This window comes from Amblyomma mixtum, chromosome 2, assembly GCF_055824585.1.
Source record: "Amblyomma mixtum isolate Tamu chromosome 2, ASM5582458v1, whole genome shotgun sequence".
NCBI classification, from domain to species: domain Eukaryota; kingdom Metazoa; phylum Arthropoda; class Arachnida; order Ixodida; family Ixodidae; genus Amblyomma; species Amblyomma mixtum.
Genome location: NC_143013.1, coordinates 18,019,812 through 18,045,096, shown reverse-complemented (window position 1 = coordinate 18,045,096; position 25,285 = coordinate 18,019,812). Strand labels below are relative to the sequence as shown.

General features: G+C 43.0%; 1 protein-coding gene across 4 annotated transcripts in view; it reads left to right on the top strand.

Moving 5' to 3' along the window:
* Positions 1 to 25,285, top strand: part of LOC149358567 (uncharacterized) — a 42,598-nt gene that overhangs the window by 4,536 nt on the left and 12,777 nt on the right. For 3 of the 4 annotated variants that reach the window (XM_089570682.1, XM_089570679.1, XM_089570680.1), the window contains exons 2-19: positions 610 to 999; positions 4,301 to 4,448; positions 5,316 to 5,382; positions 10,744 to 10,825; positions 11,381 to 11,476; positions 13,295 to 13,366; positions 14,031 to 14,108; positions 14,201 to 14,263; positions 14,719 to 14,856; positions 15,801 to 15,899; positions 16,112 to 16,169; positions 16,308 to 16,394; positions 16,619 to 16,681; positions 19,392 to 19,460; positions 19,568 to 19,630; positions 19,873 to 19,980; positions 23,347 to 23,409; positions 24,577 to 24,639. In XM_089570682.1, coding sequence (XP_089426808.1) covers positions 610 to 999; positions 4,301 to 4,448; positions 5,316 to 5,382; positions 10,744 to 10,825; positions 11,381 to 11,476; positions 13,295 to 13,366; positions 14,031 to 14,108; positions 14,201 to 14,263; positions 14,719 to 14,856; positions 15,801 to 15,899; positions 16,112 to 16,169; positions 16,308 to 16,394; positions 16,619 to 16,681; positions 19,392 to 19,460; positions 19,568 to 19,630; positions 19,873 to 19,980; positions 23,347 to 23,409; positions 24,577 to 24,639 — 1,807 coding nt within the window. The remainder of the gene's footprint in view (positions 1 to 609; positions 1,000 to 4,300; positions 4,449 to 5,315; positions 5,383 to 10,743; positions 10,826 to 11,380; positions 11,477 to 13,294; positions 13,367 to 14,030; positions 14,109 to 14,200; positions 14,264 to 14,718; positions 14,857 to 15,800; positions 15,900 to 16,111; positions 16,170 to 16,307; positions 16,395 to 16,618; positions 16,682 to 19,391; positions 19,461 to 19,567; positions 19,631 to 19,872; positions 19,981 to 23,346; positions 23,410 to 24,576; positions 24,640 to 25,285) is intronic. The other variant, XM_089570681.1, reaches the window with a different exon arrangement.

Genomic DNA, 25,285 nt, shown 5'->3' with positions numbered 1-25,285 from the left:
GGCATGTAACCAGGCTTGTTGGAAAGCACTGTTCATAATAGATAGCAGCCTCCAATAAGAAGAGTACCGAAAGTCTGACGCAAACAGCTTCGTAGATGGTGTTAATCTTTTGTTGCTGCTTTCTTTTTAATGTTTCTATCAATTGACTTGGTGCACTAACTGTAATGGGCATTGCACTGGTTTCGGGGCATTTGGTGTCCACACAAGTACATGTGCTGTGACAACAGCACCTCCTACAATAACCCCATTCCTTGCAAGGCCATTAGCAGACTGCAGGATGGTTCGTGAGCATGTTGTCATACTGTCACTTGGTGAAATCTGAGCAACTAGTGTGTCCCAAGCTCAATCTCAGCCACAGTTGAACCAGGCAATAATTCCTCTTGGAAACAATTCCTCTAACTCAACAGTGCACAGTTGGTACTGATATCTACAGCTTCTTTGATAGTTGCTTGGTAATAATATTTTAGTCATTCTTCGTTGCTAGTGCTCAATATGGGCGGCCTTTTGTAAACTGAGGGTCAAAGTATATGTATGCTTAGTAAATTCCTTTACACTAGTAAGGCTCTCGATGCTTTTTGTGGTAGCCTGCATAACTGCTTTTGTGCGCAGGTGGAGACCGAGATCACAGCCACCACGGCTACCCCGGCTGAAAACGGGTTGGCGGCGGCGTCGGATGAGGCCGAGACGATGAAGGCCGGCGTGCTGTCCGGGGAGGTGGCACCACCGACGGCGATAATCGGTGGCGGCGCTCCCCAGCAGCAGCAGCAGATGCCGCCGTTCTCGACAGCAGATGTGCCACCTCCGAAGCCTGGCGTTCCCCGTGCCATCCTGACCTGCCGCCCCAATTCACACCCGTTTCCCGAGCGGGTGCTGAATCTTGACCAGCCTGCCAAGGTCGGCCGGTCAGTGGCACGGTGTCGCCAGGCCCCCAACAATGCCATCTTTGACTGCAAGGTGCTGTCGCGGAACCACGCCCTGCTGTGGTACGAAGGAGGAAAGGTGAGGGGCACTGCGTCTGCCGCCGTGCTTTCTCAGAGCCGCATTCTCAGTCACTTTTGCCAGACACACTGTTTGTTGCTCGTGCTCAGCGAAGTCCCCAGAGTTCGAGTACATCTATGTTAACAGTGATTACTGGTCAGCATCTCCATGCTCAGGCGGGTGCTGATGACCTGTCACAGCACCTCATAGAGGCAAAGGGCCTTCACTGCATATGTCGCCTTGTCAAGCACAATGCACCTTGTGTGCTTTCATTTTTGTGTGCTTTCATTTTTGTGTGCAGAGGGTCCAGTACAGAACCTAGATTTGCGTCTCTCAGTTGGTGCATACAGAACATCCCCCTTGAATAGTCTTTACACCGAAGCAGATGAACCACCTCTCATAGGTAGAACAATGCTTATGTGCACATACATACTAAAATAAAGTTCTTACCGAAACACCTCTGTTATCCCAAAGTCATAAAGTGCCCTTCAAAGACTCTCTTCAATAATAAGCCCCAATAAATAAGACCTCTGTCATTACGCTTTGAAGATAAATGTCAGGAGTTAGGATTGCTGGATGCCCTACCTGTAATTACCCCAAGACTAATTCCACTGCTGCCATGGTACAGCCGACCCTCTGTGTGTGACTTCACATTAACACACCTTCGCAAAAAACAAATACCACATCAACGCATACTACAGGAATATCTGGCATTTAAAGGAAAATATGCAAGCTACACAGAATTTAACACATAGGGCTCGAAATCGGGAACAATATGTGAGGACTACTGCAGTACAAGGAAAATGGGGGAAAAATAGTAAGAAGGGAGTAATTACTCATTGGCATCCACCCAAGCACAGCCATACGGCTACAAGGGAAAGCTATACAGCTTTCTCAGAAACTTCGTAGTTAAAGAAAAATTCGTCCTGGTCTGGGGTTCGAACCCGGGGCCACCGCTTCACTGGAGCAGTCGCTCTACCAATTGAGCTAACCGGGACGGCAAGCTTATGGTAGGGCGAGAGCGAATTGATCAGTAACTCTAAGTGGGAAGTGTGTTTCACATTTCCCACTTCGAGTTAGCAACACACTTCCCACTTCGAGTTACTGATCAATTCGCTCTCGCCCTACCATAAGCTTGCCGTCCCTGTTAGCAACACACTTCCCACTTCGAGTTACTGATCAATTCGCTCTCGCCCTACCATAAGCTTGCCGTCCCGGTTAGCTCAATTGGTAGAGCGACTGCTCCCGGGTTCGAACCCCGGACCAGGACGAATTTTTCTTTAACTACGAAGTTTCTGAGAAAGCTGTATAGCTTTCCCTTGTAGCCGTATGGCTGCGCTTGGGTGGATGCCAATGAGTAATTACTCCCTTATTACAAATCTCCTCCACCTTGGGGGATTCCGCTAAACATTTGACCAAAAATAGCAAGACTGCCAAAATGTGCATCAATTTTCAAAGCTGAACGCTATGCAGTGTAGCTGTAGGCAGAATAATGAATTACAGTATCGAAAACAGCATAAGAAACGCAGCTGAGCCCCTATTCGGAAGCGTAATTCACAACCTAGAAAAGATCACAACAGAAGGTCACAGGATAATATTCTGCTGGGTGCTGAGCCATATCGGGATAGAGGGAAATGAGAAAGCAGACACGTGCACATCACGAGCTTATAGTGATGAAATCAAGCAAGTCAACATGCCCCATAGACTGCAACGCACTAAGTTGAAAGATAAATGGCAAGCTGCTTGGGAAAACGAAGCAAACAACAAACTACACTCCATGAAGCCCATCTTGGGAGAACGAAAATCATGCAGGCACCAGAAACGTCTTGTAGAGGTAAACTTATGTCGACTTCGCATTGGACACACTTGCCTAACACATAATTTTCTGTTAACGAAACAAGATAAACCTCTAGGTGGAAAATGTGGACAGGAACTTACCGTCAACAATATTTTATTGCCATGCTCAAAACTTGAAAAGCTAAGGAAAAAGTGCTTCACTGAATTTTATAAAGAATGCATCCCGTTTCTTTCAGCACTGCTCTTAGGTGATAATGCAATTGTAGACATATCTTATGTTTTTAGGTTTTTAGAGGATGTAGGTTTTCTTCAAAACTGTGAATGCTAACCTACTGTTCTGCTTGATTTTTGATACACCTCAGCCACTATCTTACACCTGAGAAGGCTGAGGTCTTTATTTGGTTTGTCGGGAGCCTCGAGATCCTTGCCCAGCCAAGGATGGTCACTGAGGTTACCCAACCCTCTTTAAAGCTTTTACTAGTGTAAAATGTCTTTCCCTTATGGTTACTGCGTAGTATAAAGTTCTAGGCCCTCTACACTGTTTTCACATTTTTATAAAATTTTGTAGCAAACTTTACCTAAGTGTTTGGGGTATGATGGCCTTAGCTGCCTATGTGCTATTAAACCCAACACAACACACATTTGTGTGCAGAGGCTATGCTAGAGCTTGACACTGGTGTTTTAATGCTTCTTTGAACATGATAAAAGGACTGAAAAAGAAACAAGTGTGGCATTCTTGTTACTGGGGCCAATAATAATGCGTGGTTCACGAAAATCTGACAAATCTTCTATGTGTGGAATGAATATGTGATGTCAATACATTTTTGCACTCCACCTTGAGCTGGGCTGTAGCGTGCATCTGCTGGCTCTTTGAGAACACAGCCATGGTTTTCTTGGTGGCCTTTTGGGTACTGTAGACATTATGCAGTGAGGTGGAGCACAAAAAGAACTGGTAGCAGTCACTCTTGGAGATATTCATTTTGTTTCTGCACCTTATTCTAGCCCTCGTAATATCTTCAATGGGTGTAATCGAGTACTTTTCACAATTTGCTTGCTGCGACATCTTCATGCACAAAGTTCATGCATTCCTGCACAGTTATTTAACCAGAAAATTCGTTCATGGTGCCAATTTGTACAACTGCAAGTAACTGCAAAAGCCCATTTGCCGTTCCATTTGGGCAGAAATGTGCACAGTTCTTTTGAAGTATGCGGCAGGTAACCCTTCACTGTTTGATGCTTTTAAAAATCTTCAACGTGTTGTTTGACGCATAGAATGTCCTGGCAGTTTGTTGTAATGTGCAGTAGGATTAGGCATGGTAATAAGACACTGCATTTTGGCCCATTATATGGTTAACAAACTGACCCTGTGAATGACACATAAGCTGTTATTCTTGATGGGCATTGTGAAGGTTACTACGACTTACTGCATTGCAAAAAAATCTGTTTAGCCCCTTTTAGTCGGTGTAATTGCCCACTTGGTTACATTGGAATGTAGGTTACAGTCTGCTGCTTTCTTTGCTTTCAGTTTTATCTGCAAGACACCAAGAGCAGTAATGGCACATTTGTCAACAACCAGCGGCTCAGCAAAGGTTCAGAGGAGTCGCCAGCTCAAGAGGTCTGCTCGGGTGACATTGTACAGTTTGGGGTTGATGTCGTGGAAAACTCCAGAAAAGGTGAGCCTCAGTTTTTATGCAACTGTGAATACTTGTGATCCACACTTTCTTCACAACAATTAGATTGGTGTCATTCTTGTTTAAAAATCATTACTGTCACCTCTAAACAACTCAGTGCCACATTTATGATGTGAAGCTTATCGTGTGTCATTTTCAGCGACTTATTCAGTACTAGCCTGTGGTATCAGCATTGCACCTCATGTTAGTATGCTTACTCAAGTGTTTGTGGTGGTAAAATTTCAATGGAGGCGAAATTCTAGAGGCCCGTGTATTGCGCGATGTCAGTGCACATTAAAGCACCCTAGGTGGTCGAAATTTCCGGAGCCCTTCACTACTTCAGCTTCTATCCACGAAGTAACTCTGGTAAGCTCTGCAAGCTGCAGCCAATGGGAGGAAGTTCGGGTTAGTTCAGAGGGGCATCACGCCAGCTGCACGAGAAGTTGCTCAGGAAGAGCAAAATGGGTCTCGCAATCCGTGTGGGTGGCTGTGACAGGAACGGCGCACCTGCCATTGCAGTGGCGCATCGCTTAATCACTGCGCTGGGTGGGGTATGAAGACTCTCCTCCCTCTATAAATGTTAACTAGAGAATGACCAGTTCTGCATATGTGGGCATTAACCCACAGGTTCTGAATGGCGTGTGGTTTGGTGGCCAACTAAGTTGCAAAAACGCAGAGAATACCACGGACGTAATCAACCACGAACGCATTAACAGAAACAGCAGTAGTGCATGATGCTTTCACATGCATAGCACCTAAGGAGACTTAAGTGCCCCTGGCAGATTTTTTTTTTACATGCATCTTTACTGTTTGTTCTATACTTAGTCTCACTTTTGTGGCAAAATGTCTCCTCCTTTATTTGCTGTGTAGTCACTCATGGGTGCATCGTGGCCACACTGCGACTCTTCCTGCCTGATGGCAAAGAAGCAAAGGCCAGGTACTGCACTGTTCCTTCTTTTTAGCTGAGTGTACTAACAGTGGTCCTCCTCTGCTGCAAATCTTGAGGTCTGTGGCATCAAGGCGGTGGAAGTAATTGCATTTTACTAAAGCTGTTGTGTTAAGCCTCTAACTGCCAACCCAGCGCTGTACTCGGAGCAGGAGGTTATACCAATATTGCTAATGACTAGATTTTTTATTATTGTGCGAGCAGTACGTTCTATACTTTATCATATATACATCTTTTTCTTTCTTATTTTTTTTTCTCTTCATTTTTTGATGTAATATGTGTCAGGTTGACGGCGTGTACTGCTGCTGCTTTGTAGGGGACGAGGACTTGTTAAGCTGCGATAGCAGCTTTTTGCCTTTCCTTCCCCATCTTTGATGGAAATAAATAGAATATTATGCACTTGTCCGGCCCGATCTTGCATTGCTCCCACTGCCAAAGACAGGTTGCAGTCGGCAATTGTGTTAGTTGCAATTTTCAACGCTAGACTGCGCTAGTTGTCAGCCAAAAACATTTTGTACCTTTAGCACGTGTTTAAAGCCTGACAACGGTCATTGTTGCCAGAATTCTGCAAACAAAAAAATTGGCGATTTGATATGTTTTTAGGAATTGATTTGGCATGCAAAGGGTTACAGGAAATGGATGGAGGGTGCCCAGGTGTTGTGGTTGGCTTTTGGACTTTTAGCTTTTCCTGTTCTGCCTGTTCACTCTCCTAGATGGCGCATAGGAACTAAACTACTAGCATCCGAGCTTGGAAACTTGTTTGTGTGCCTTGATTTCAGATTTACACGGTTGCTGACCGCAAATAGGTTGAAGTAAGGAATTCTTGCTTCCACTTCTTCTGGGCTTCTCTCGTGGCTCTTGCGTACATTCCTTAGCTCATTACCTGAAATTTCCACAACTTTTGCGCCTGATATTTTGCTGATTATGTCTCTGCCTGCCTCTGTGGAGTTTGGGTATAGTTTTCTTGTGTTCACGGGACGTTCGGACAGTAGGAGTTAGAATGGACAGTAGGCACGATGAAATCTAACGTTCAACGAAAACTCGTCTGGTCGGGAAGAAGATTCATGAAGTCAATAGAAGGAACGCCGACCAAAAGGTTGTTGTTTAATATGAAGACGAAGACGTTTCGGCTTCCATACGGAAGCCTTGATCACTGGACGGAAAGCCCAAAGCACATCGCTTAAGTGCGCTGCAGTAATCGCCCCAGGCATCTTGCGTACGTAGGCAGGAGATTGCCTGCGTTGTGGTTAAGGGTTTTTTTTAAGGCACGATGGAGGCAAGCTTTAAATTGCTGGAGTAGGTGTCTCAGTTTGGAAACAGTCTATTGTAACATAGTAGCAGCTTGAACATTTATGGTCGATTTTATTTCGTGTGCACTAAAGAACAGCACACTAATTTTCTGCATACAGTTTGCAGATGTTCAGGGTGCTGTACAATTTACGTTACATTTTGCATATCGGTAAATGCTCACCTGAAACTGTCTGCTATATCCAGTAGTGCCTGGTAAATAGAGTTGTATGGTCAGCAGTTTAGGGAACGAAAGTCCCTCAAGCTACTTACTATGGCAGACTTTGCATGAACCATCATGTGTCGTAAGCATTTCATGTTATTTCAGCTAAGATTTCACTGAGGGATGGCGGTGAAACTATTGATTGAGTACGTAATCACTTACCAAAGTGCTTGCGCTTCTCATCAAATGCCACTGATAGGTCATTATGTTGAAGTGCATTTGCATGCAGTAAGTGATGTTTGCAGCTGTTTTAAATGTCACATTTGGTGTTGTACATTCATTAGCAATGTACTACTGAGGTAGTGTTACAGTTGTCTTCATACAAATAGAGCACTGCCACCAGCTGATCAATAGATTGTTTGATGCAATGCAGGCAGGCATAGTTCCTTCAGAATAGGGGCCACAACCTCAGCTAAACTGCACTCCAGGAGGGAGTGCCGCTTAGCTTAGGTTTCCACCTATCAGGATCAGCTAGGCCGCTTCCTTACAAAGCGGTGCTCGCATAAAAAATAAACTTTGCTTCGTGATTTGCAAGCTCTTGCTTTAATGTACCATTTGCAGTGCAAGTTCAAGAGCTCAGTTGTGCTTTACTGCATTTTCTAAAGTAAGAGAGTATCAACATTAATCAGAGCAAAAAAAAAATCGCTGCACTTAATGCTAAGACCATTCATCTAATAGAAACATAATAAGCATGATACTAAAACAGATTAACAAAATGAAGCTTAAAAGAGTAACGCAAAACAAAGATTAGCCTCGATGATAGCGATTTCTGGAATGATATTGGTTTCTGGTTTACTTATCATTATTATTATTATTATTTATTATTTATTATTATTGAGCACTTGAATATAATTTCATGAATCAGCTGATGCTGCTTTGGTGCAAAAAACGCGAAGCACAAAAAAAGAAAAGCAACACACATGCACATACAGCTCTGAAAGCGTTTCACTTCTTCCTTTATGTTCTTTTTTTTTAGTGCTGCTAATTCGAACTGGATAAAAACAAACTAGCTCAACTCTCCATCATGTTAATTTCAGTTGCATGTGGTACTGTCGCATTCATTTAAGGAGGGATGCAAGGATCAAATCGCAAAAATCTAAAAAAAAAAAAGAATTTAACATCAGATTTGGTGTAAGGTATTTTTAATCACTTCCTGAAAATTTTGCCCAAAAAGAGCCCAGAAATGACTTTGGAAAATGTTTTTGTGACCGTAGGTAGCATAAAACTGACTGAAATCTCTGTGAAAATTCCAGTTTTCTCAAGTGTTTTTTGACCTGACTGCTCTGTTTGCAGAAAGCATAGCATGAAAATGGCTTTATGGGTTTTCATGCGGTTTGTTGCATTGTGTTCCTTGGTAAATTCTTTATGCAATGGTGTTCTTATATTTCTGAGCTACTTTTGCATTTTTTCACTGTCACTAATTGGACATGACTATAATGAGTGCATTATGTAAGCGTGAGTATAACATTCTGTGTAGAAAGGAATCTGCCTGTTAAAGATATTTGGAGAATGTCGCTGCATCAACCATTCCTGTAGGTAAGACTCAAGAGTGACTGCAGGCTCCTATCTTGTGTTGTCATGCCAGGCTTTCTAATACCCCTGACACACGGCAAATTTAATGTCATTCTCATCGAATGACATTTGTTCGACTTAATGTCATTTTTTCTGTGCGCTGCTACACGGCAAAAACTAATGTCATTTGCAAATGATGGCGATTGCGATGGAAAGAGAGTACAGCATATAAAAATTTCGATGTATGCTTCAATACGTTGCAAAAAGTATTGCTTTACTAATAGAAACCAACTTTAATATCCTAATCCTCATTTCAATAACTTGTTGATCACTGCTACACCACGAGTCCAAGCCATGCTAAAGTTCAGCCAGCGGCGGCAGGCAAATGGCAGACGTCATTTTGTGAAATGCTCTCTATGGTGAAATTAGACAGTATTGGCTGCGCGTCCACAAAAAGCTTAGCGCATGCTACGGTCGCACCTCGCGCGCACTGCCGCCCGTCCTCACAACAATTTTAGTTGGGAGCACGGTGGTTGGGAGTGACTAGCGTAGCGCGCGAGAAACAAAACATATTGTGGCGTCATCTAGATGACAGCAAGTCAAACATTCATGAACTGTGTGCCGAAGAAGCGTTTTTCTCTTATATTAATGGCAGTAATGAATGCATTAGAAGGCTTTGTTTTTTTTAAATGTAATTCAATTGGATGAAATGAAAATGTAGATTCTAGTGCAAAGTTGGAGAAATACTTCGCCTGGGGTCGTTGCTTTGACGACAGTGTACGCCCTACACGGTTAAGCCTAGCATCAAGAAATTCTTAAATTTACCTCAAAAACGATTAATATTTCACACCTATATTGTTACGGAAGGATGAGAATGCACTGAATAAAAGCGAATACAACCGTTTAGAGCAAGCTATCGCGTCTAAAAATTCAGCGGCGACACAGTATTTGGTCTGAAGCGGCCGGGCTGGGCGTCGCCATGTTGTGAATGTTAGCCACGCAAGGCTGGGAGCGAGAGTGAGTTTTATTTTTTTCCAATTTTATTTGGCATTTTTATATACATAAATGAACGATCGCTCAATAATACGGACGCGGAAATATTACAGTGCTTGTGACGCTTTTGAAATCGTGTTTTTCGGTGTATATTCTCACCAAGTCTCTGGCGTCGAGATAACACATTAGCTCGCATATCGCTGGGTAATGAGTTCTGTAAACTCATTCGATACCTAATGTCGTTTTCATCGAATGACATTATATTTTCTCATGTGACAGCAAAAGTAATGTCATTTTGAACGAACGTCAATCGATGGGAATGACATTAGACTTGCCGTGTGGCAGGGGTGTAAGTTTGTTATAGCAATGACTCGTATAAAAAATTTCTCTGAACTACTTAAGATATTTGAGTGCAGTTTTGTATTTCAGCGTTCAGAAGACTTCCTTGTAAGCATGCCAGATTTAATTGCTCTACATCAAACAAAAATTCACCTCCGATCTCCGCATCTCTCTTAATCCTCCGTAATAAAAGTGTGCTGCCTTCACATCCATCCTTTCAGCTACTGAGCTGGTCGTGGGCTAGGCCAGCCTTTGTGTGTTGGCCTTGGAGGTGTGGTTACAACTAGTACAAGTACACAGTACAAATTAAGCCGATACTGTTTCAAAGGAAACACCTGACTCTGTAGACTCCGGCAATCCATGCTTTGGGCCTCTGTTGTTCATACATCTCGCTTGGGAAGCAGTAAAATTTTATGGGCGGTTCCTAGCTCTGTTTAAATCGCGCAGATTATTGGAGCATACCACAACACAACAGTAATGTCTCCAAACTTTCGTCAAAGACAAAGAAGTAATTATAAATTTTTACAAAACTGAAAATCTTGGTTTATTCCTTTCTGCTGCACTGAACATGGGCGCCAGATGGTACGTGATAAGTTTCACGAATACTGAATTAACTAACTTTCAAGAATATTTGTAATAATGATTTCATTATGTAATGTTCTTCTAGAGCATTTTCTTTCATAACTTTCGTCTTGTGTTTGCAGAGCAACTAATCTGTAAGCATTTTGTTCCATGGTTTTTTTTGTTTTGTTTTTTTGCTGTATTCAGTGCACATGTATGCATGTAAAATGCTAGCTGTCATATGTGATGCACCTTAGGGCTGGGCACATCGTCTTCGATGTTTGTAACTTGCGTCTTGGAACTTTGCATTTAAAAAAAAAGTTGCTGCATCTTGAGGATTACAATATTGCAATGGCAGCTTCGTCCAATTTCCGAAGTTGTCATGTTCATATTCTTTCTCGCTATATGCCCTCCCTCCCCTCTTCTTTCTTTCACAGCCCATCTACAGCACTTGTTCCTGCTGGAGCCGGAACTGCGATCACAACTCAGGAGCTCTACCAATTGTCGCAGTGCATCCAGGTATTCCATTTGCTGCGGCTTGATGCCTTTTTCAACTGCCTGGAAAACATATCTTTTCAAGCCCCTAATTTCTATCGGTTCAAATTTTGGAACATAGCAACAACTTTGAGCTGCTGTCTATATGTGGTACAGTCTGAAAAAGCTTTTTTTCCTCATTAATTTCCACATGTTTCGTTTCCTGCGTCATGTGCATCAGAGCTTGCTGTTTAGCATAGAGTTTAAGCTTGGGGAAATTTTTTACTTCATATTTTCGGCATAGGCTTTTTACTCATGCCATTGACAACAAGCAATTTTCCAGTGCCGGTCTCTCGTCTAATGTCTGTGTGGTTATCCTGAATCCTTTCATGTTGCACTCAATGTATCGGAATGCGCGCCGGATATCTCTGTAGGTTCTGCCTATTGAAGGCGGAGGACAACCTAGTAACTCCAGCGTACCACTCCGCAGAAAAGCCATACGTGGAACATAAGTCATGTGGCCAGTTTGTGGAAAATGGTCTGGAAATTATATATTTTCCACACTGTTCATTCCCTTTTAATTCTATTTTTCTATTGTAGGAGGCGTTGCACAGGGAACAGATTATCCAGAACAAAATGGCCACACTGCAGAGGGTGGTTGCTGGCACACAAGAGGCATCCGAGAATAACTGGAAGGTGGGCAGCAGTTTTTGTGCATGTGCCTTTCTTTGCACTGCTTATTACTGCAATAAAAATATTACCAGCAAGAACTTAAATGGAATAGCCTTTTGGGTAACGCTCTGGCTTGTTCTATTCTGTATGTGTAATACCCTCTATACGAGTTTGCAACGACAGTTCATATGAGTGTCCATTGGACTGAACCGCTATTACCTCTTTTTTTTGGTACTATAACGCCGTTTACCATTGAGATCTCAAAGCAAGTTCAGTTCAGCTGAGGTTGGGGGTTTAAATTGAACTGTTCAACTGACAAGATGGTGGTTGATGGACTTGCCACATTGGCAGAGTTTGTAGCATATTCCACTGCCAAGTGCTCTCAAATCACTCGAAGATTTCTGCCTTAGTGTAAGTCCCAACCTATAGCCTTCAATAATTGTTCATGCAAACATGTGAAATGGCGTCGGGAAAACCACAGCCAAGCTGAAAATCCAAACATTACTCTACTTGGTTGTCTTGGCTCTATGGTATGTTCAGCTGTGGAGCATTCAAAGCACAAGACTTGCTCAAATATTGCAGTTCAGTGATATAATGTATGGAGTTGGTATTTAAAATTGGCACTGGAGAAGTGCAAGTACATTTTTATATAATATAAATTTCCCGTATGTGGCGTGATTACATGACCTATAGGTTGCACTGATTTTTGTGCAATGTGTCATGTAGCGGCTGTTGAAACTGCCCATGTGACAGGGTTGATTGCAATTCTGCAATAGAAATAAATTTTCTTCCTTCCTAGTGAGCAGTGAACGATTTCACAAGCACCATTGTTGCAAGTTTTCTGTTTTCTTCTTGCAATTTTCATGTGCTATACTTACTGCCTGTTGTTTGATGTTGGCTGAATACTAGGGGTGTGCGAGTATCAAATTCTTCGAATACGAATACTTGGCTCCGAATATCGAATCGAATATCGAATAATCAAGGACAGACGCATTTAACCACTACAAGACATTTATTTGAGCACCCAAGAACATCACAGTTCAACTATCAATGATTAAATGAACACAAAAGGTGTGTGTGGCTGCACAAAAAGTATGTCTCGAACATTATTCTTAAAAGAGTGGAAATATCAGAGAAGATCGCATGTACACAGCATTAAGGCTAGCTTGCCATCAGCACGAACGCGCGTTGCTGGGATGAACATAAAAGGTTGTCGTTAAGGAAAATCCGCTGCTCGGCATGGTCAGGCAGAAGCAGTTCCCTTCTAGCTGAAACGACTCCTCCAGCCGCAGAAAATGCCCTCTCACTTGGCACTCAACTGGCTCGTATTGCGAGGTACTTCGTGCACAGCTCTGACTGTACGAGCTTCGCAGGTATAGCCACAAAGAAGCTCACCAGCGCAGTCAGCTACGGAATGCCCTTGGAGGAAGGAATGCGCATTGCTCTGGGCACCGCCTTGTTATGTCTCTGTCGATAGTGCTTGCGGATCGAAATGAACGCCGGCGCTCACAATGAATATTCGGCCAGATACGAATATTCGGGTCGGGTCAAATTATCGAGACAACACGAATACTTGGATTTCGAATCGAATACGAATACTAAAAATATAATATTCGAATTACATTCGAAAATTTCGAATATTCGCACACCCCTACTGAATACATGTTAAAGGGAATCGTTCTACGCTGCTGTAGCCTTCATTGACCTCCCTCACGAATGAAACTTCTGATGCACGGCAAAGATTTTCTACTAGTCTGATAAAAGTTGCATTTGATGGGACTGTAGTGAAGTTCAAATCTTGATGTTTTGGCTGTCAGTGATGCTGTGTTTTCAACCTAACAGGCAATGATTGAAGAAGACCGGTTGCTCAACAGGATTGAAACACTCGAGGCTCAACTGCAAGCCTGCGCTAAGGTAAGGGTGTACATCTGCGTTGAAGAGCAGTGTGGCAAAATACGGGATTATAGTCCTCGCTTTTCATCACAACAAACTATTTTTCAGCGTACCATTTTTAGCAGTTGCAAAAGAAACCTAAACTGAACTACGTGTCCAGAGGCGGCGCTTTGTCAGTGTTTGATTCACAGTGATATTGCATGCATTGCTGGAAAATTCTCGTGCATATGAATGGCTGAAGCGACTACACACAATGACTTCATTCATAAAATATTTTGAATGACTTTAAACAACCCTTATGATTTTGGCTGAGCAAGCAAGGACTGGACATCACCATGCAGTTAATGTTCACAATGTCATAAATGTTGGTTTCAAGTGGTGAAAGCGTTAATGCTTGTTTTGTGATGCAATGTTTTGCGCACCACAGTATGTGCTTGGTTACCGAGACTGATGTCACAACTAAAAGCATGTGACCATCCATATTAGTAAATACCCAAGTTATTAAAAGTGGCAGCAGTTTGAGGCATTGAGTGTCTAGGCACTACGTATCTGCAGTGTTTGTGTGTGTGAGCATTTGATAACTGACTATAAAAACCCTTGTGGTTGTGTAGTGACATGCTTCTGTCTTATATTCGTTGTTGTAGTGTAGCAACTCTGCGTATGCTTTTTTTCCTTCTTTTGTCAGTCTACCACGGATGACAAGCTGAGGGAAGAAATAACTCGGCTACAAGAAGAGCGGGCCAGGTATGAAGATACTGCAAAGGTGAGCTCTGTGAACTGTGGCTGGCAAACAAGTTCTGCTTTCTCATATGCACCATTGCCAGAAAAGGTGAAGCTAATAACATTCTTCTACAGGAGTCCCTCAAGAAAGTTCTACAAGAAAAGTTGGAAGCCCTTCGACGTGTGCAAGAGCTCGAGGTATGGAATTGTTTATTTTCTGGATTGGTTTCTGTTCACAACACAGCATTTTTTTTTTCCTTTGTTCAGTTGAGATTTCCTGGACCACGACCTCAGTGACCATAGTGTGAAGTGTAGCTGCTTTCATATTTGTACCAAAGCAGACAGATTTTACAGACTTTACCTTGACCAGTTAACTGTTTGACAAGAAGTGTGCTATGCCATTGTGAGGCTTTTGATTGGTGTAGCGTTACTTAGCTCTATAAATTTAAAGGGTTTTGAGTGTAGCGAGACTAAGTAGCATTAGGGATGTGCGATTAGACATGTCGCTCACTTGTTATTTTAATTTTTTTTATATAACAAAGCTTCATTTGAGCATGGTTTGGGGAAGAGATATGGGCGTTTGCCAAGCTTCTTATGGGTAGTCCTTGTTCTTTCAACAAATGCTGTGATGTCCATTTGATTCTGCATTGCAGTACACAGTCTCCAACTTGGAAGACGAGTGTGCCCGGCTGCGAGAAGTGTATGATGCCGCTCAGAAAGAGATCAGTGCTCTGGCAGCCCGCACTGACAAGCACCAGAAGGAGATTGCGCAGCTGCAGACCCAACTCAAGGTTGGTCACATGTGGCAGCTTGCCTCAGCTATCTGATGGGATATCAATATTTCATCCAAGAAATGCTTATGGTGGGGCTCTGCAGGTTCGGAAAAGCAGTTGCAATGAAACAGTTCGCAGTGAAGTTCAAATTCATTCCCGGGGCCATCCTTGTGCTGAGTGAATTGCTGTGATTGGCATTCAATCGGCTGCTTGTCGAATGGAGATCTAACGACACTAGCACTGAGGCACAGCCGCGTGTAGCTCAGGAGCTGCCATGGGAACATAGCAGTTTTGTTAGGTATGTGGCAGTTTTTCTTGTAGGATCAGAGACCAGTAAGTGAAAAAGTTCCTCCATCCAAATCCATCCAGTTCGCGTTCTTGCTAAAACTCAATTGTCCTTTTGTGGTTCTGTTGATGGTCATTCAGCGGCAGGTGTGTTTATTGCTGAGAAGTGGAAAATAAATTTTTTACCTCCATTTGGTTCAAACTCATGATGTTGATGATGGTGACATCCGGAGAATTGTGGACTTGTGGATCGCTACTGTAAATGCATGGTAGTGTGGTGTAACCTCGGGAAGTCCACAAACAAAAAAAAAGTGCTTCACATAATAGTAGTTTGCTTGTGGAGACCCTGTGGCAGCCGTGTCTGTATTTCATTATCCGGCCTTAACTTACTGATGGAAGCTCTCTTTTCAGCGCACAGTAACCACTTTGTCGTTAGAGTGCAGTGATCAGTTGATATAGGGCAACCTCAATTAGCACACAAATATATCTGTCCTTTCAAGATTTTAATTGCCTGCCTGTATTGTAAGAAAGGTACTTATTTTTCTATTTTAAAATTAATATGTTCAAAGATCTCATGAGAGTGGTGAACATTTATTTACTACATGGGGAAATAATTAGATGAGGTTTGTGACAGATGCACTCGGTTAGACATGCAAGTTTTTGTTGTGTTCTTGCAGGAAGCTGAGGAGTTGAATCAGGCCATGTCTGAGGAGAAGACTGCTCTGGAGAACCAAATCCAGGAACTCCAGAAAGCTGAGCAGGTTCTTGCAGCCAAGGTTAGTTTTGCTTTGTTAGCTGAGCTTTTCCACAACTCTGCTGTAACGCAGAAGCTAACTTCACTAGGTGTAGTAATTGTTTGAACTGGCTCGTGATGTTTAATTCCCGGCTTCTCACATCATCTCCATGGTGAAGTCTATCGCCACTGTTCATTTTTGACTGCTGTCTATGTTCCGTTTCCACTTCTACAATTTTCCACTTCTTTCTCCAGATCGAGTCACTGCGTGCGGACAACGATTTCGCCAAAGAGCAGTTGTCAGCTATGAAAGGTTGGTCCCTGAAGCATTATTTATAGTCTTGTTTGCTCACATATTGAGCAAGATAGCAAACATGACCGTCTCAAGACTTCCGCCTTCTGTTTGTTAATTGTACACAGTAACTACAGTAATCTTTTTCCTTAATCACAGCTCGCTTTGATCAAGTGAAGAAAGCACAGTACATTGAGGATGGCTTAGAAGCTCTCAACTCCGAGGAAAACATGCCAAACCATGAAGGTAACTTCAGTATTTAGTTACGCTGAATGTTGCTACATTCCTGTGGTTCCACCTTTCAAAGAGTGATGAATTTCTTTGTCTGTTTGTTGGGTGTTCAAACTTTGTTGTTCAAACTTGTTGGGTGTTTGAAATTTCAGTGCACAATTTTCTTCTTTGCTCAAGGCGATTCATATTTATGCAGTACTAGATGTCCAGTGCTTAGGCTGTCTGTAATATTTTTGCAGATTCGAGAGATTCTGGGGGAGAACTGTTCATTGAAAAGAGCCTTGCTGATGCAAGTATTAAAGGTGACTGTTTTGCCAGCATTCCTTCAGTCATTGTGTGTACGATTGTCTTCTGCTCAAGTAAGCTTTTTGGTTCTAGAATGCAAAATGCTTAGGTTGACTTGGCAGAAGCAAGCATAGATATGCTACAGTAGACTATAGTTACAACATAGGCCTTGGTACACCAGAGGTCGACGGTAGCAATGAGTTTTCTTGGTACAAGATAAGTCAGTGTATGACACATGTACTTCTGATATGCTCTGCTAGTTGTGTACAATATCTGAGGCGTTTTTCAAATCATTGATGGACAAGATTGGGAAGTTTGCAGGGAAAAGGTCACCGCGGCTGCCACAGGACATGGTTAATTAGAGAAATATGAGAGGCCTTTGTCCTGCACTGGTTGTATAGTTGGTGTAACGGCTTGTCATGTTGCTCAATGTCTGTGGTATTTGGCTGCGGAGCCAAAGGTCGTGGTTATGATTCTGGCCACAGCAGATGGTTTTTAACGAAGGCTTGATGAGGGTTCGGTACATAGTAAGGAACACTTTCTTCCTTCCTTTCATTATCTGTTTTGTTTTGATTATACATTTCGCTGTAAACCAAGGGAAAGCTGGCCAAACCACCTGACAAAGGCCGACCCCCCTCATGAGTAAGACCCCTAGTTTCCAGTGATTCTGCGAAAAATCGCAGATTTAAGCATTTTTTGGGCACTTTTGTGTTACCAGCCATATTCTTTTGATGCTATTGTTGCTACAGCCATCGCAAGGGACAATGAGATGATGGATAAATGACAAATTTGTCTTATTTGCACTGCACACGAAGGGGAGTTTGAGAACTTGGGAGAATTTTAGATGAGCCATTATTACAATTGTATTGCAGTCCAACTGTGCAGGCCAGCACTAGCCAATGGCCCTCCCAAAAGTCTGCCACACTCAGATATAGAAGCAGAGGCAATGTTTTCAATGTGCACGCCACAATACAGCAAAGCTGAGCCTCCAATACTTTAATGCACGCTGCAGTCTACCAGGCAGTAGATGCGGGCCTCACCTGCCGCTACTGCTGTGTTTCGAGCGTCCCAGTCCTTCGCCTATTTGCCTCAACTCAACACTTTCAGTTCCTCCTCTTTCTCCACGTTCTTTTCACATCCACAGCAACTTGCTTTGTTACACTGTGTAAGTGCACTGCTCCTGGTGGTAAAGGCCGCTTTAGCTGCCCTGAAAAGACCCAAAGAAAAAAAAAATGAGTCTATACTATATATTCGTAACTTAGTTCCAAACTAGAGGAGCTCTCAGTTGGCAGAATTTAATTTTCCTTCGCAGAAAGTTAGGGGCCTTGCCTATGGGTGGTTGAGGTGAATCCAGCACTCTCCACTACTGTGTACAGCCCCCGTCAAAAATGTGCTGCCCTAGAGGTTTGCTTCTAAGCTTGTTTATCAGGGCTCTCTCGTACATTTAGCAGTCCAAAGCCTGGGAGGATTGAGGGCTCGAAATCATTTCTCTGTCGAGAGGTTACGTTTGCGGAGAGTGCTTGTAATTCCTACAGCATACCTCACTGAGCAAACTTCTTGGGCTGTATACTTTTGATCGAGGGTTTACCTCAAAGGCCATAGTGCTATTTTGGCCCATGGCAGCTCTTCACTGATATCATAAGTGTACCATATACAGTGAACTCTCACTTGAGTGAACTTCAAGGGACCGAAGGAAATAGTTCACTTAACTGAAAGTTCACTAAACTGAATATTCACTAGACTAACATAAGACATGGCATACAGAGTCAAAAGTTTGAAGTGCAATTCAAGGAGCATAAGACATGGCATCCATAGTGTCAAAAGTGTGAAATTTATGCATATCACCTTATACAAGGTACATAGCAGTTAAAACGCTGCCTTTCTCACTTAAAAAATCCAGTAATTTTCTTCTGCACTTGTACATTTAAAGCACAGGAAGTAACAAAACTGTCGAAAGAGTCAATGTTTAGGCTGAACGGAGCCGATGAAAAACACACACCACGTGGGTCATTTGTGAGGACACACGGAAGCAATGAGACCGGAAAGAAAAAAGCGACATTCACGACTAGCCGATCAGAAAAGAACAGGCCCACCACGTGGTTTGTGGTGTGACACATTGCCGCGTTGCTCCGGCGGCGCTGTAAATGCCAGCGATGTTATTTTGTTCATGGCCTCTGAGATCACTTGCACGTTTACTATAGATCTCGGAGGCCATGCCTCCTTGCCGTTTTTCTTCCGCACTGCCGCTTTGCCCCATGGGCGCTGTAGCACGAGCGACGTTACACTGCCGCAGAAGCGGCGGTTCGATGAGGGCGGGCATCGGTTGCACCTGCAGTGGAGGGCTCAAAACTTCGTTGAACTGATCGGAAAAATAAGCCTGGGTCCTCTGAGCGAGTTCGTTAAACTGAAATATTCACTATTCCGAAATTCGTTTAAGTGAAACATTTGTGCATAGAATCTATAAGAAAACTGCCAGGGATTTTTAAAAAGTTCATTATTCTGAAATATTCGATAAACCGGCGTTCGTACAACTGAGAGTTTACTGTATACACGTAGTTTGCATTGTTCGCATATACACCTAGAGTTTGCTTTGTGTGTGCCCTGCCACTTTCCAGTGTTACTTGTTGCATCTTATTTTGTAGCACTGTTTGTCTAGTGCTAGTCATGGCTGCGTGTGTGAAGTTTGTGCCAGCGTAGCAGCCATTTGCATCTTCCTTCATATTCCAGAGTCCCCAACACAACCTGAAAAAGAATCTGAGCTTTCAGAAAGTAAGGAGCTCGAAATCAACCTGACCTGTAAGCTTAGCTTTTTTATATTTCTGTTCTTTTTTGGCTAACTATTCGGAGCATAAGGTGCAGTTATATTTGCTTACTGGTTTTCTTGTCTCTTGTGCTCATTTCAGCCAATGTAAAAACATTAAGAGAGGAGGAGAAAATCCAGAGTGTCCTGTCAAACGAACTCCAAGGTGAGCCTCAACTTCTAGAAAATTGGCCTATAGTAGGCCTCACGATGCAAATCTGTTGATCAGGCCTCAGATGCTAGGCTCAACAATGAATACTCATATACTTGGCAAAATGAGCATACAGGAGGGTGTCTGGGGTGTTTCAGTGGCAAACATTTTCTAATTTGTTGCTTGAAATAGTTGATCTGATGAGCGTGGCCCTGTGCAAATTTACTCACAGCTGATCCTGGTTCATTCTTTTCTAGCTAAGGTCTGTGAGTTGGAGGAACAGTTGGAACAGCTGGAAGACAAAGGGAGACACGAGAACCTGCCTTCAATCAAGGAACTGCAGGATGAAATAGCTCGGCTTCGAGGTAAGCCCTCCAGTCTCATGTATGTAAAATTTGGTTTATAAGTGTTTCAACCGTTGTTTTGCGTAAAATTTTGAGTGTACCCGATAGCTTAGGGTTTCTAAGAGTGATAGTACTGCCTGCACTTGCTGGTTTTGAGCTCTTGCATGCAGATGTGAACTGGACAGGATTGCATGTTTGTATTACAGTCTAGCCCGTTTATAACGAAGCCACTTATAGCGAAATAGCGGTTATAACGAAGGGATTTCAATTTCCCATCCCCATTTTTGCATTTTCAATACATTTTGGGTCCGGTTTTAACGAAGTAAATAAGAGCGCGTCAGCGGATATAACGAAGAGATTTAATACCAACTGACAAATAATCTGCCATAATAAGAGCCAAATTCGGCTGACGGCGTCCTTTCGTGGCGTCATCTGCTCTCCTGCGGAGCGAAAGGTTGCTTCACTGCATCGCATGGCACGCCGGTCTCGTGTTGCGCCGTCCTTGAACGGCATCACGGCGTAGAGCGGTAGAGCACGCCGCGCAGGAGAAAAATGTAAAAAAGAACAGAGACGATTTTTTTTTTCGATGACGTCGCAGAGAGCGGCCGTCTTGGCCAATCGCGGTTCTCTATTTCTCCCCGGCAGTCGGCGCCATGGCTGGACTGCAGTCTGCAGGAGGTGTGGCAGCGCGCGCTTTGTTTTATGTTGGTGCCGCGGTGCACAAGGCAGGGAGAAAGCGCGGCAGCATTGTGCATGTTGGAAGCGTGGCTCATTTTTATCGTTATCGCGTTATCGCGGAGTTCGACCAGATCTTTGGTTCGCAGTTGGATGGTATGGAAGCCGTAATCCTGAAGTCCGCACTCGCGAAACGTGTTCAGGGGACGCTGGACGACTTCTTTCAGCGGCAATAAATCGGTATGCCGATGTTTGCATTTTTTTTTCGTAGTCCACATATAACGAAATAGCGGATATAGCGAAGTGATTTCCGATTCCCGCCGACTTCGTTATAACCGGGCTAGACTGTACAAACTGTACTGTTTAATTACTGCAGGAGAAGCAGTTACCCTTGCTTGAACCCATTCTAACCCAATCTGCATTACCTGGCTAAAGGTGCATCTATCGTGAAATTTGTTTGCATTCATTTGAAGCATGAAACATTTTCTAGAGGTCTGTGTGTATAATCAGGGTGTGTCTAGTGGGCTGCACAGAAATGTAAAGGTTTCCAGGTGGTCATTGTGGCAAACAAGTAAAATACCGTCAAAAATCATGTGTCCTAAGTTCTGTCACTACTGTCATGCATAAGTAAAGTGGTTGGTTGGTTGGTTACTTGGAACTGACGTGTTTTCTATTCTTGTTTTGAGGAAAGTAGTTTTGCATCTGGTTGAATACATCTGTATGTACCATCAGGCCAGAATTAACTGGTAGCAGTGGACTGCATGAATAATGGCGTACTGGCAGCTTGCAGTGATGTTTTAACGGCTTGGTGGACGATGGATTGTGCACTAACAACTGAACTAACAAATGTGCTGGGATATCACCACTGCAGTACACAAAGTGAAAGCACTGATTCACTGGGCAACTTTTTATTCCAACCCAACTGTGCATTTATAATCTTAAATGAATGTTAAGAGACAGCTAGCTAGCATTGGACAGCAAGCCCAGACTTGACTCTGTTCGCAACCGTGTAGGAATGTGTCCTTTTAAATGCAGGATCTAGGACTAACTACAGGATCTTGGAAACTACATTCAGTCTGTTTCTACAGATATTCGGATACGATCAGTGTCCCAATGGCCAGGCTAATTGTGATTGTGGCAGACTGGCTGCCTAGCAACTGCAGTGAGTAGGCAATGCAAGGGCACTAACTGCACATGAATGGTGAATGTAAACTGGGGAGTTCGAGAGGCAGTTCATAGCTACTTATGCAAAACTGGTTGTAGTTGTCGGAAGTCAGCAAAACCATTGTTATGTAATAGTCCTGTGGTAAACATGCAGCAGCTTTAACTCTTTCTTTATGGCACGAGAACAGTTAATTTCGAGGTGGTGTAGGTAAAAAATTCATTCAGGCAGAATTTTAAAAATTTCGCTTTATCGCAGCACACCATAATGTTGCCATAGAGCCCTGTTTATAATAACATGAAGAAATAAACAGGATGCCAATTGCTTATGAAAAAAACTGGTAGCTTTACTGGTATATCGGAAACAAATATTTAAAGTTGAAAGAACTCTATTGGCTAAATTTTCTGATAAGAAAAACTGATATAAATTGCTTGCCCTAAGCGCTTTGTTCTATTCCGCAGCATTAGCGCCAAAGTCGACACTAGGCCATCTTGAAGAAAACTCTATCCACTTGACTGCTAGCAGCAAACAATTGTTCAGAGCACGTGCAGTACCATTAAAGAAGCTCAGAAAGCAGCGAACCTCTTCTGCTATGGCAAAAACAAAAGTTACGGACAAGCACTGTAGTCGGATACAGCTAGAGAACGAAGTGGAAGTTGGCCCTCAAAGGATACCCTTCAGCCAGTGTCATTGACCAATATATTCGTGATGCTGTGGTTAATCCAATGAAGCCATGGCTGCTCCCCTTTAATCTTCTGCCACCTCCTGTGATGTCGCACTAGCAGGTCCAAGGGGATTAACAACAATGCCTCCTTTGAAGTGCATATGTGAGCTGTATCTGACTATAGTTGTCGCGGTTCGTGTTGAGTGGAGCATTCATCACTTTCCAAAGTAAAATAAGATGAATAGACTTCATTGCTCTCGCTTGCACCTACAAAGTCATGTTGATGCTGCAAAATCGCATGAACAGTGCCATTGCTCGGGCAGGGTCAGTACTGGACAAAGACGCCACTTTGGACACAGTCCTTGCCGTGATCGTTCCACATCGAGAAGTTTCACAGGAAGTTTAAAAATACTCCCTCCTACAGCTGACGAAAAAACCAAATCTGAAACTGCAGCACTCTTTTGCAGCACAATGGATAGTACTACATGTCGAGAACACCGCGATTATGCTCTGCTGACTGTTTTGCGTTCTTGATCGAATTGGTTGATTTGAATATTCGCGGTAAGGAAGGAGTTAACTGTCTGCACAGTGCGCTTGAAGGAAAGATGTTTCATGCTTAGGACATTACGTTTTTGATAGGATGAACCATGAGTTTCTTTTTTGCATACACTAAGCAATGTTGTCTCTCCTTCTGTGTTGTCTGTTACTAACAGTTGTGCTGTCTCTGCCTGCACGGGCAGTGTGTCCTAACATTGTTGTGCTGCCTTGTTAACCCTTGTTTGGCCCCCTCCCCCCACCATTTTTCTTCTGGCATCTGTGGCACAACCTGATCCCCCCTCTGGCACCGGCATGCTCCACATTGTGCTGTGCCGTGTTCCCTCTGTAGACGCTCGTGAAATCGCAAGCCTCTACAAGAGCCAGCAGGCATGCATGTTGGTTCTGGTGCAAGGTTAGGCTGGCAAAACTGGTACTTATTTTGTCTGCTTGGCTTGGCTTTGGCAGCTGCGGGAAAGGTACAGTGTGAAAAGTGTGGCCTGGCATAAGCTCTGGTTGTTGTCAGTGGGAACGTTGCATTTTGCCCACACCAGATGGTTTGCAAGTTCTACAGGGCATGCAGTTATGTAAAAATGTAAGGTGTTGATGCTTGCATGTAAATGTTAAATGTAAGCAATTAACGGAAGTCCTGCAAACGGAAACCGTGTTCTTGTGTAGCCCCTTGTGCCTCTGGGGTGCGGACTGGGCAATCTTATTTTTATTTTTTTTCTTGCCCATTCTGCTCTTCGTGTGTGTGCGTGTGTGTGTATGTGTGTGTGTGTGTGTGTGTGTGTGTGCACGTGTGTGTTTGTGCGCGTGTCTCGGAATGCATTGTTCTAGCAAGCTGGCATTTACGTTTTACCCTTGTTAGACAGAGCTAACAATCCCCTGAAGCGCCTTTCTGCAGGTTCATGTGTGCTGTCAATGCTAAACTAAATTCTGGAGCTGCGTAACAGCATGGAATATAATGTGCATGTGCACAAGTGTTGCAGTCCTTGTTCTTAAATGAAAATAGGTTCCCTTGCATTGAAGGCAATTAAAATTTAAGGGGAGACGCTGGTCTTAAAACAACTTTTCATTATTAGAGACATCTTAAAATTACATGTATATATGTATTGCTTCCTCCGGTTTCAAAAGTATAATTGCTTTTAGTATATCTCAATTAGTTCCCATATTATGGGAAAATAACTGAAGCCTAATTAAGTCACTTCTTAAGAGTTGTCCAGACATTTTTTTTGGTATACTTTATTTCTTAGCTTTGATGATCCATTTTGTATACATCAAATTTGCTTAAGAATTGGGGGTGCACATCTGCTGTTCGCTTTCAATCTAAAGTGAATAATTTTGCATGCACTTGATATCATCGGCTGCAGTTAACCATCCTGTATGTTATGGACTGGCACTTTCATTTTAACATTTCACGCTTTTTATTGCATTTGCTTTCAAAAACTTCAGCCTTATGCCTTCTCTGCTTCAGCCTTCAAGCGATCTAAGTTTTATTGGGCTCTGGAAACTGGCTGCATGTGTTTAAAAGCTCTTCTGAAACATTTATTTTGTTTGTTTGGCTCCTTGCACTGCACAGAGCTGCTGTCTGAATCTCGTGAGAAGATTAATGCTGCACAAGCTGAACTCGCTGCTATGAAAGGTGTGTACTGTTGTGTAAACTGTTTTGTCGACGGAAATCCTTGCTTTAGCTATCGCAGACAGGCATTCTCATCTTGTGAAATGTGAAGAAACTAACGAGTTTTTGAGTGACTGAGAAAGGAGTGCGCGAGCATTATAGGAAGCTGTATTTTTTTCGTGACAAATTCATGCGTGGCATAGTTTAACCCAGGAAATTGGTTCCATATGCCATTTATTGTGCCCTGTGGGGGTTGTAAATTGTTCAGTGACACAGTGGGCCTGAAAAAGCAAACAGTGCACAGAATAAAAAAAGAAACATTGAAGACAAACCCAAGTTTCAGGGGCAGCCTTGTCTTTTTGCATTGTATAATTGCACAGCATTGCATGCTGGTTCCTGCATGGGCATTTCATATTGTGTGCAGCATTGCAGTCGAGATAAACTATTTTACGTGCTGCTGTTTTTTTATTACGATGGTTCGGACACCCTCATGTGTGAAAGCTACTTTCTCCTATTTCAAGATTTGCTAAATCTTCCCCATGGCACCAGTCATTTCACATAAGTAATGAGTGCAAGAACTACACGCATAAGGTTACATAGTAAATTAAATTTAGTTGCTGTTCAGTATGTGCAGCAGTAGTCTGAATGTGACATGAGGTTAAGATGGTAT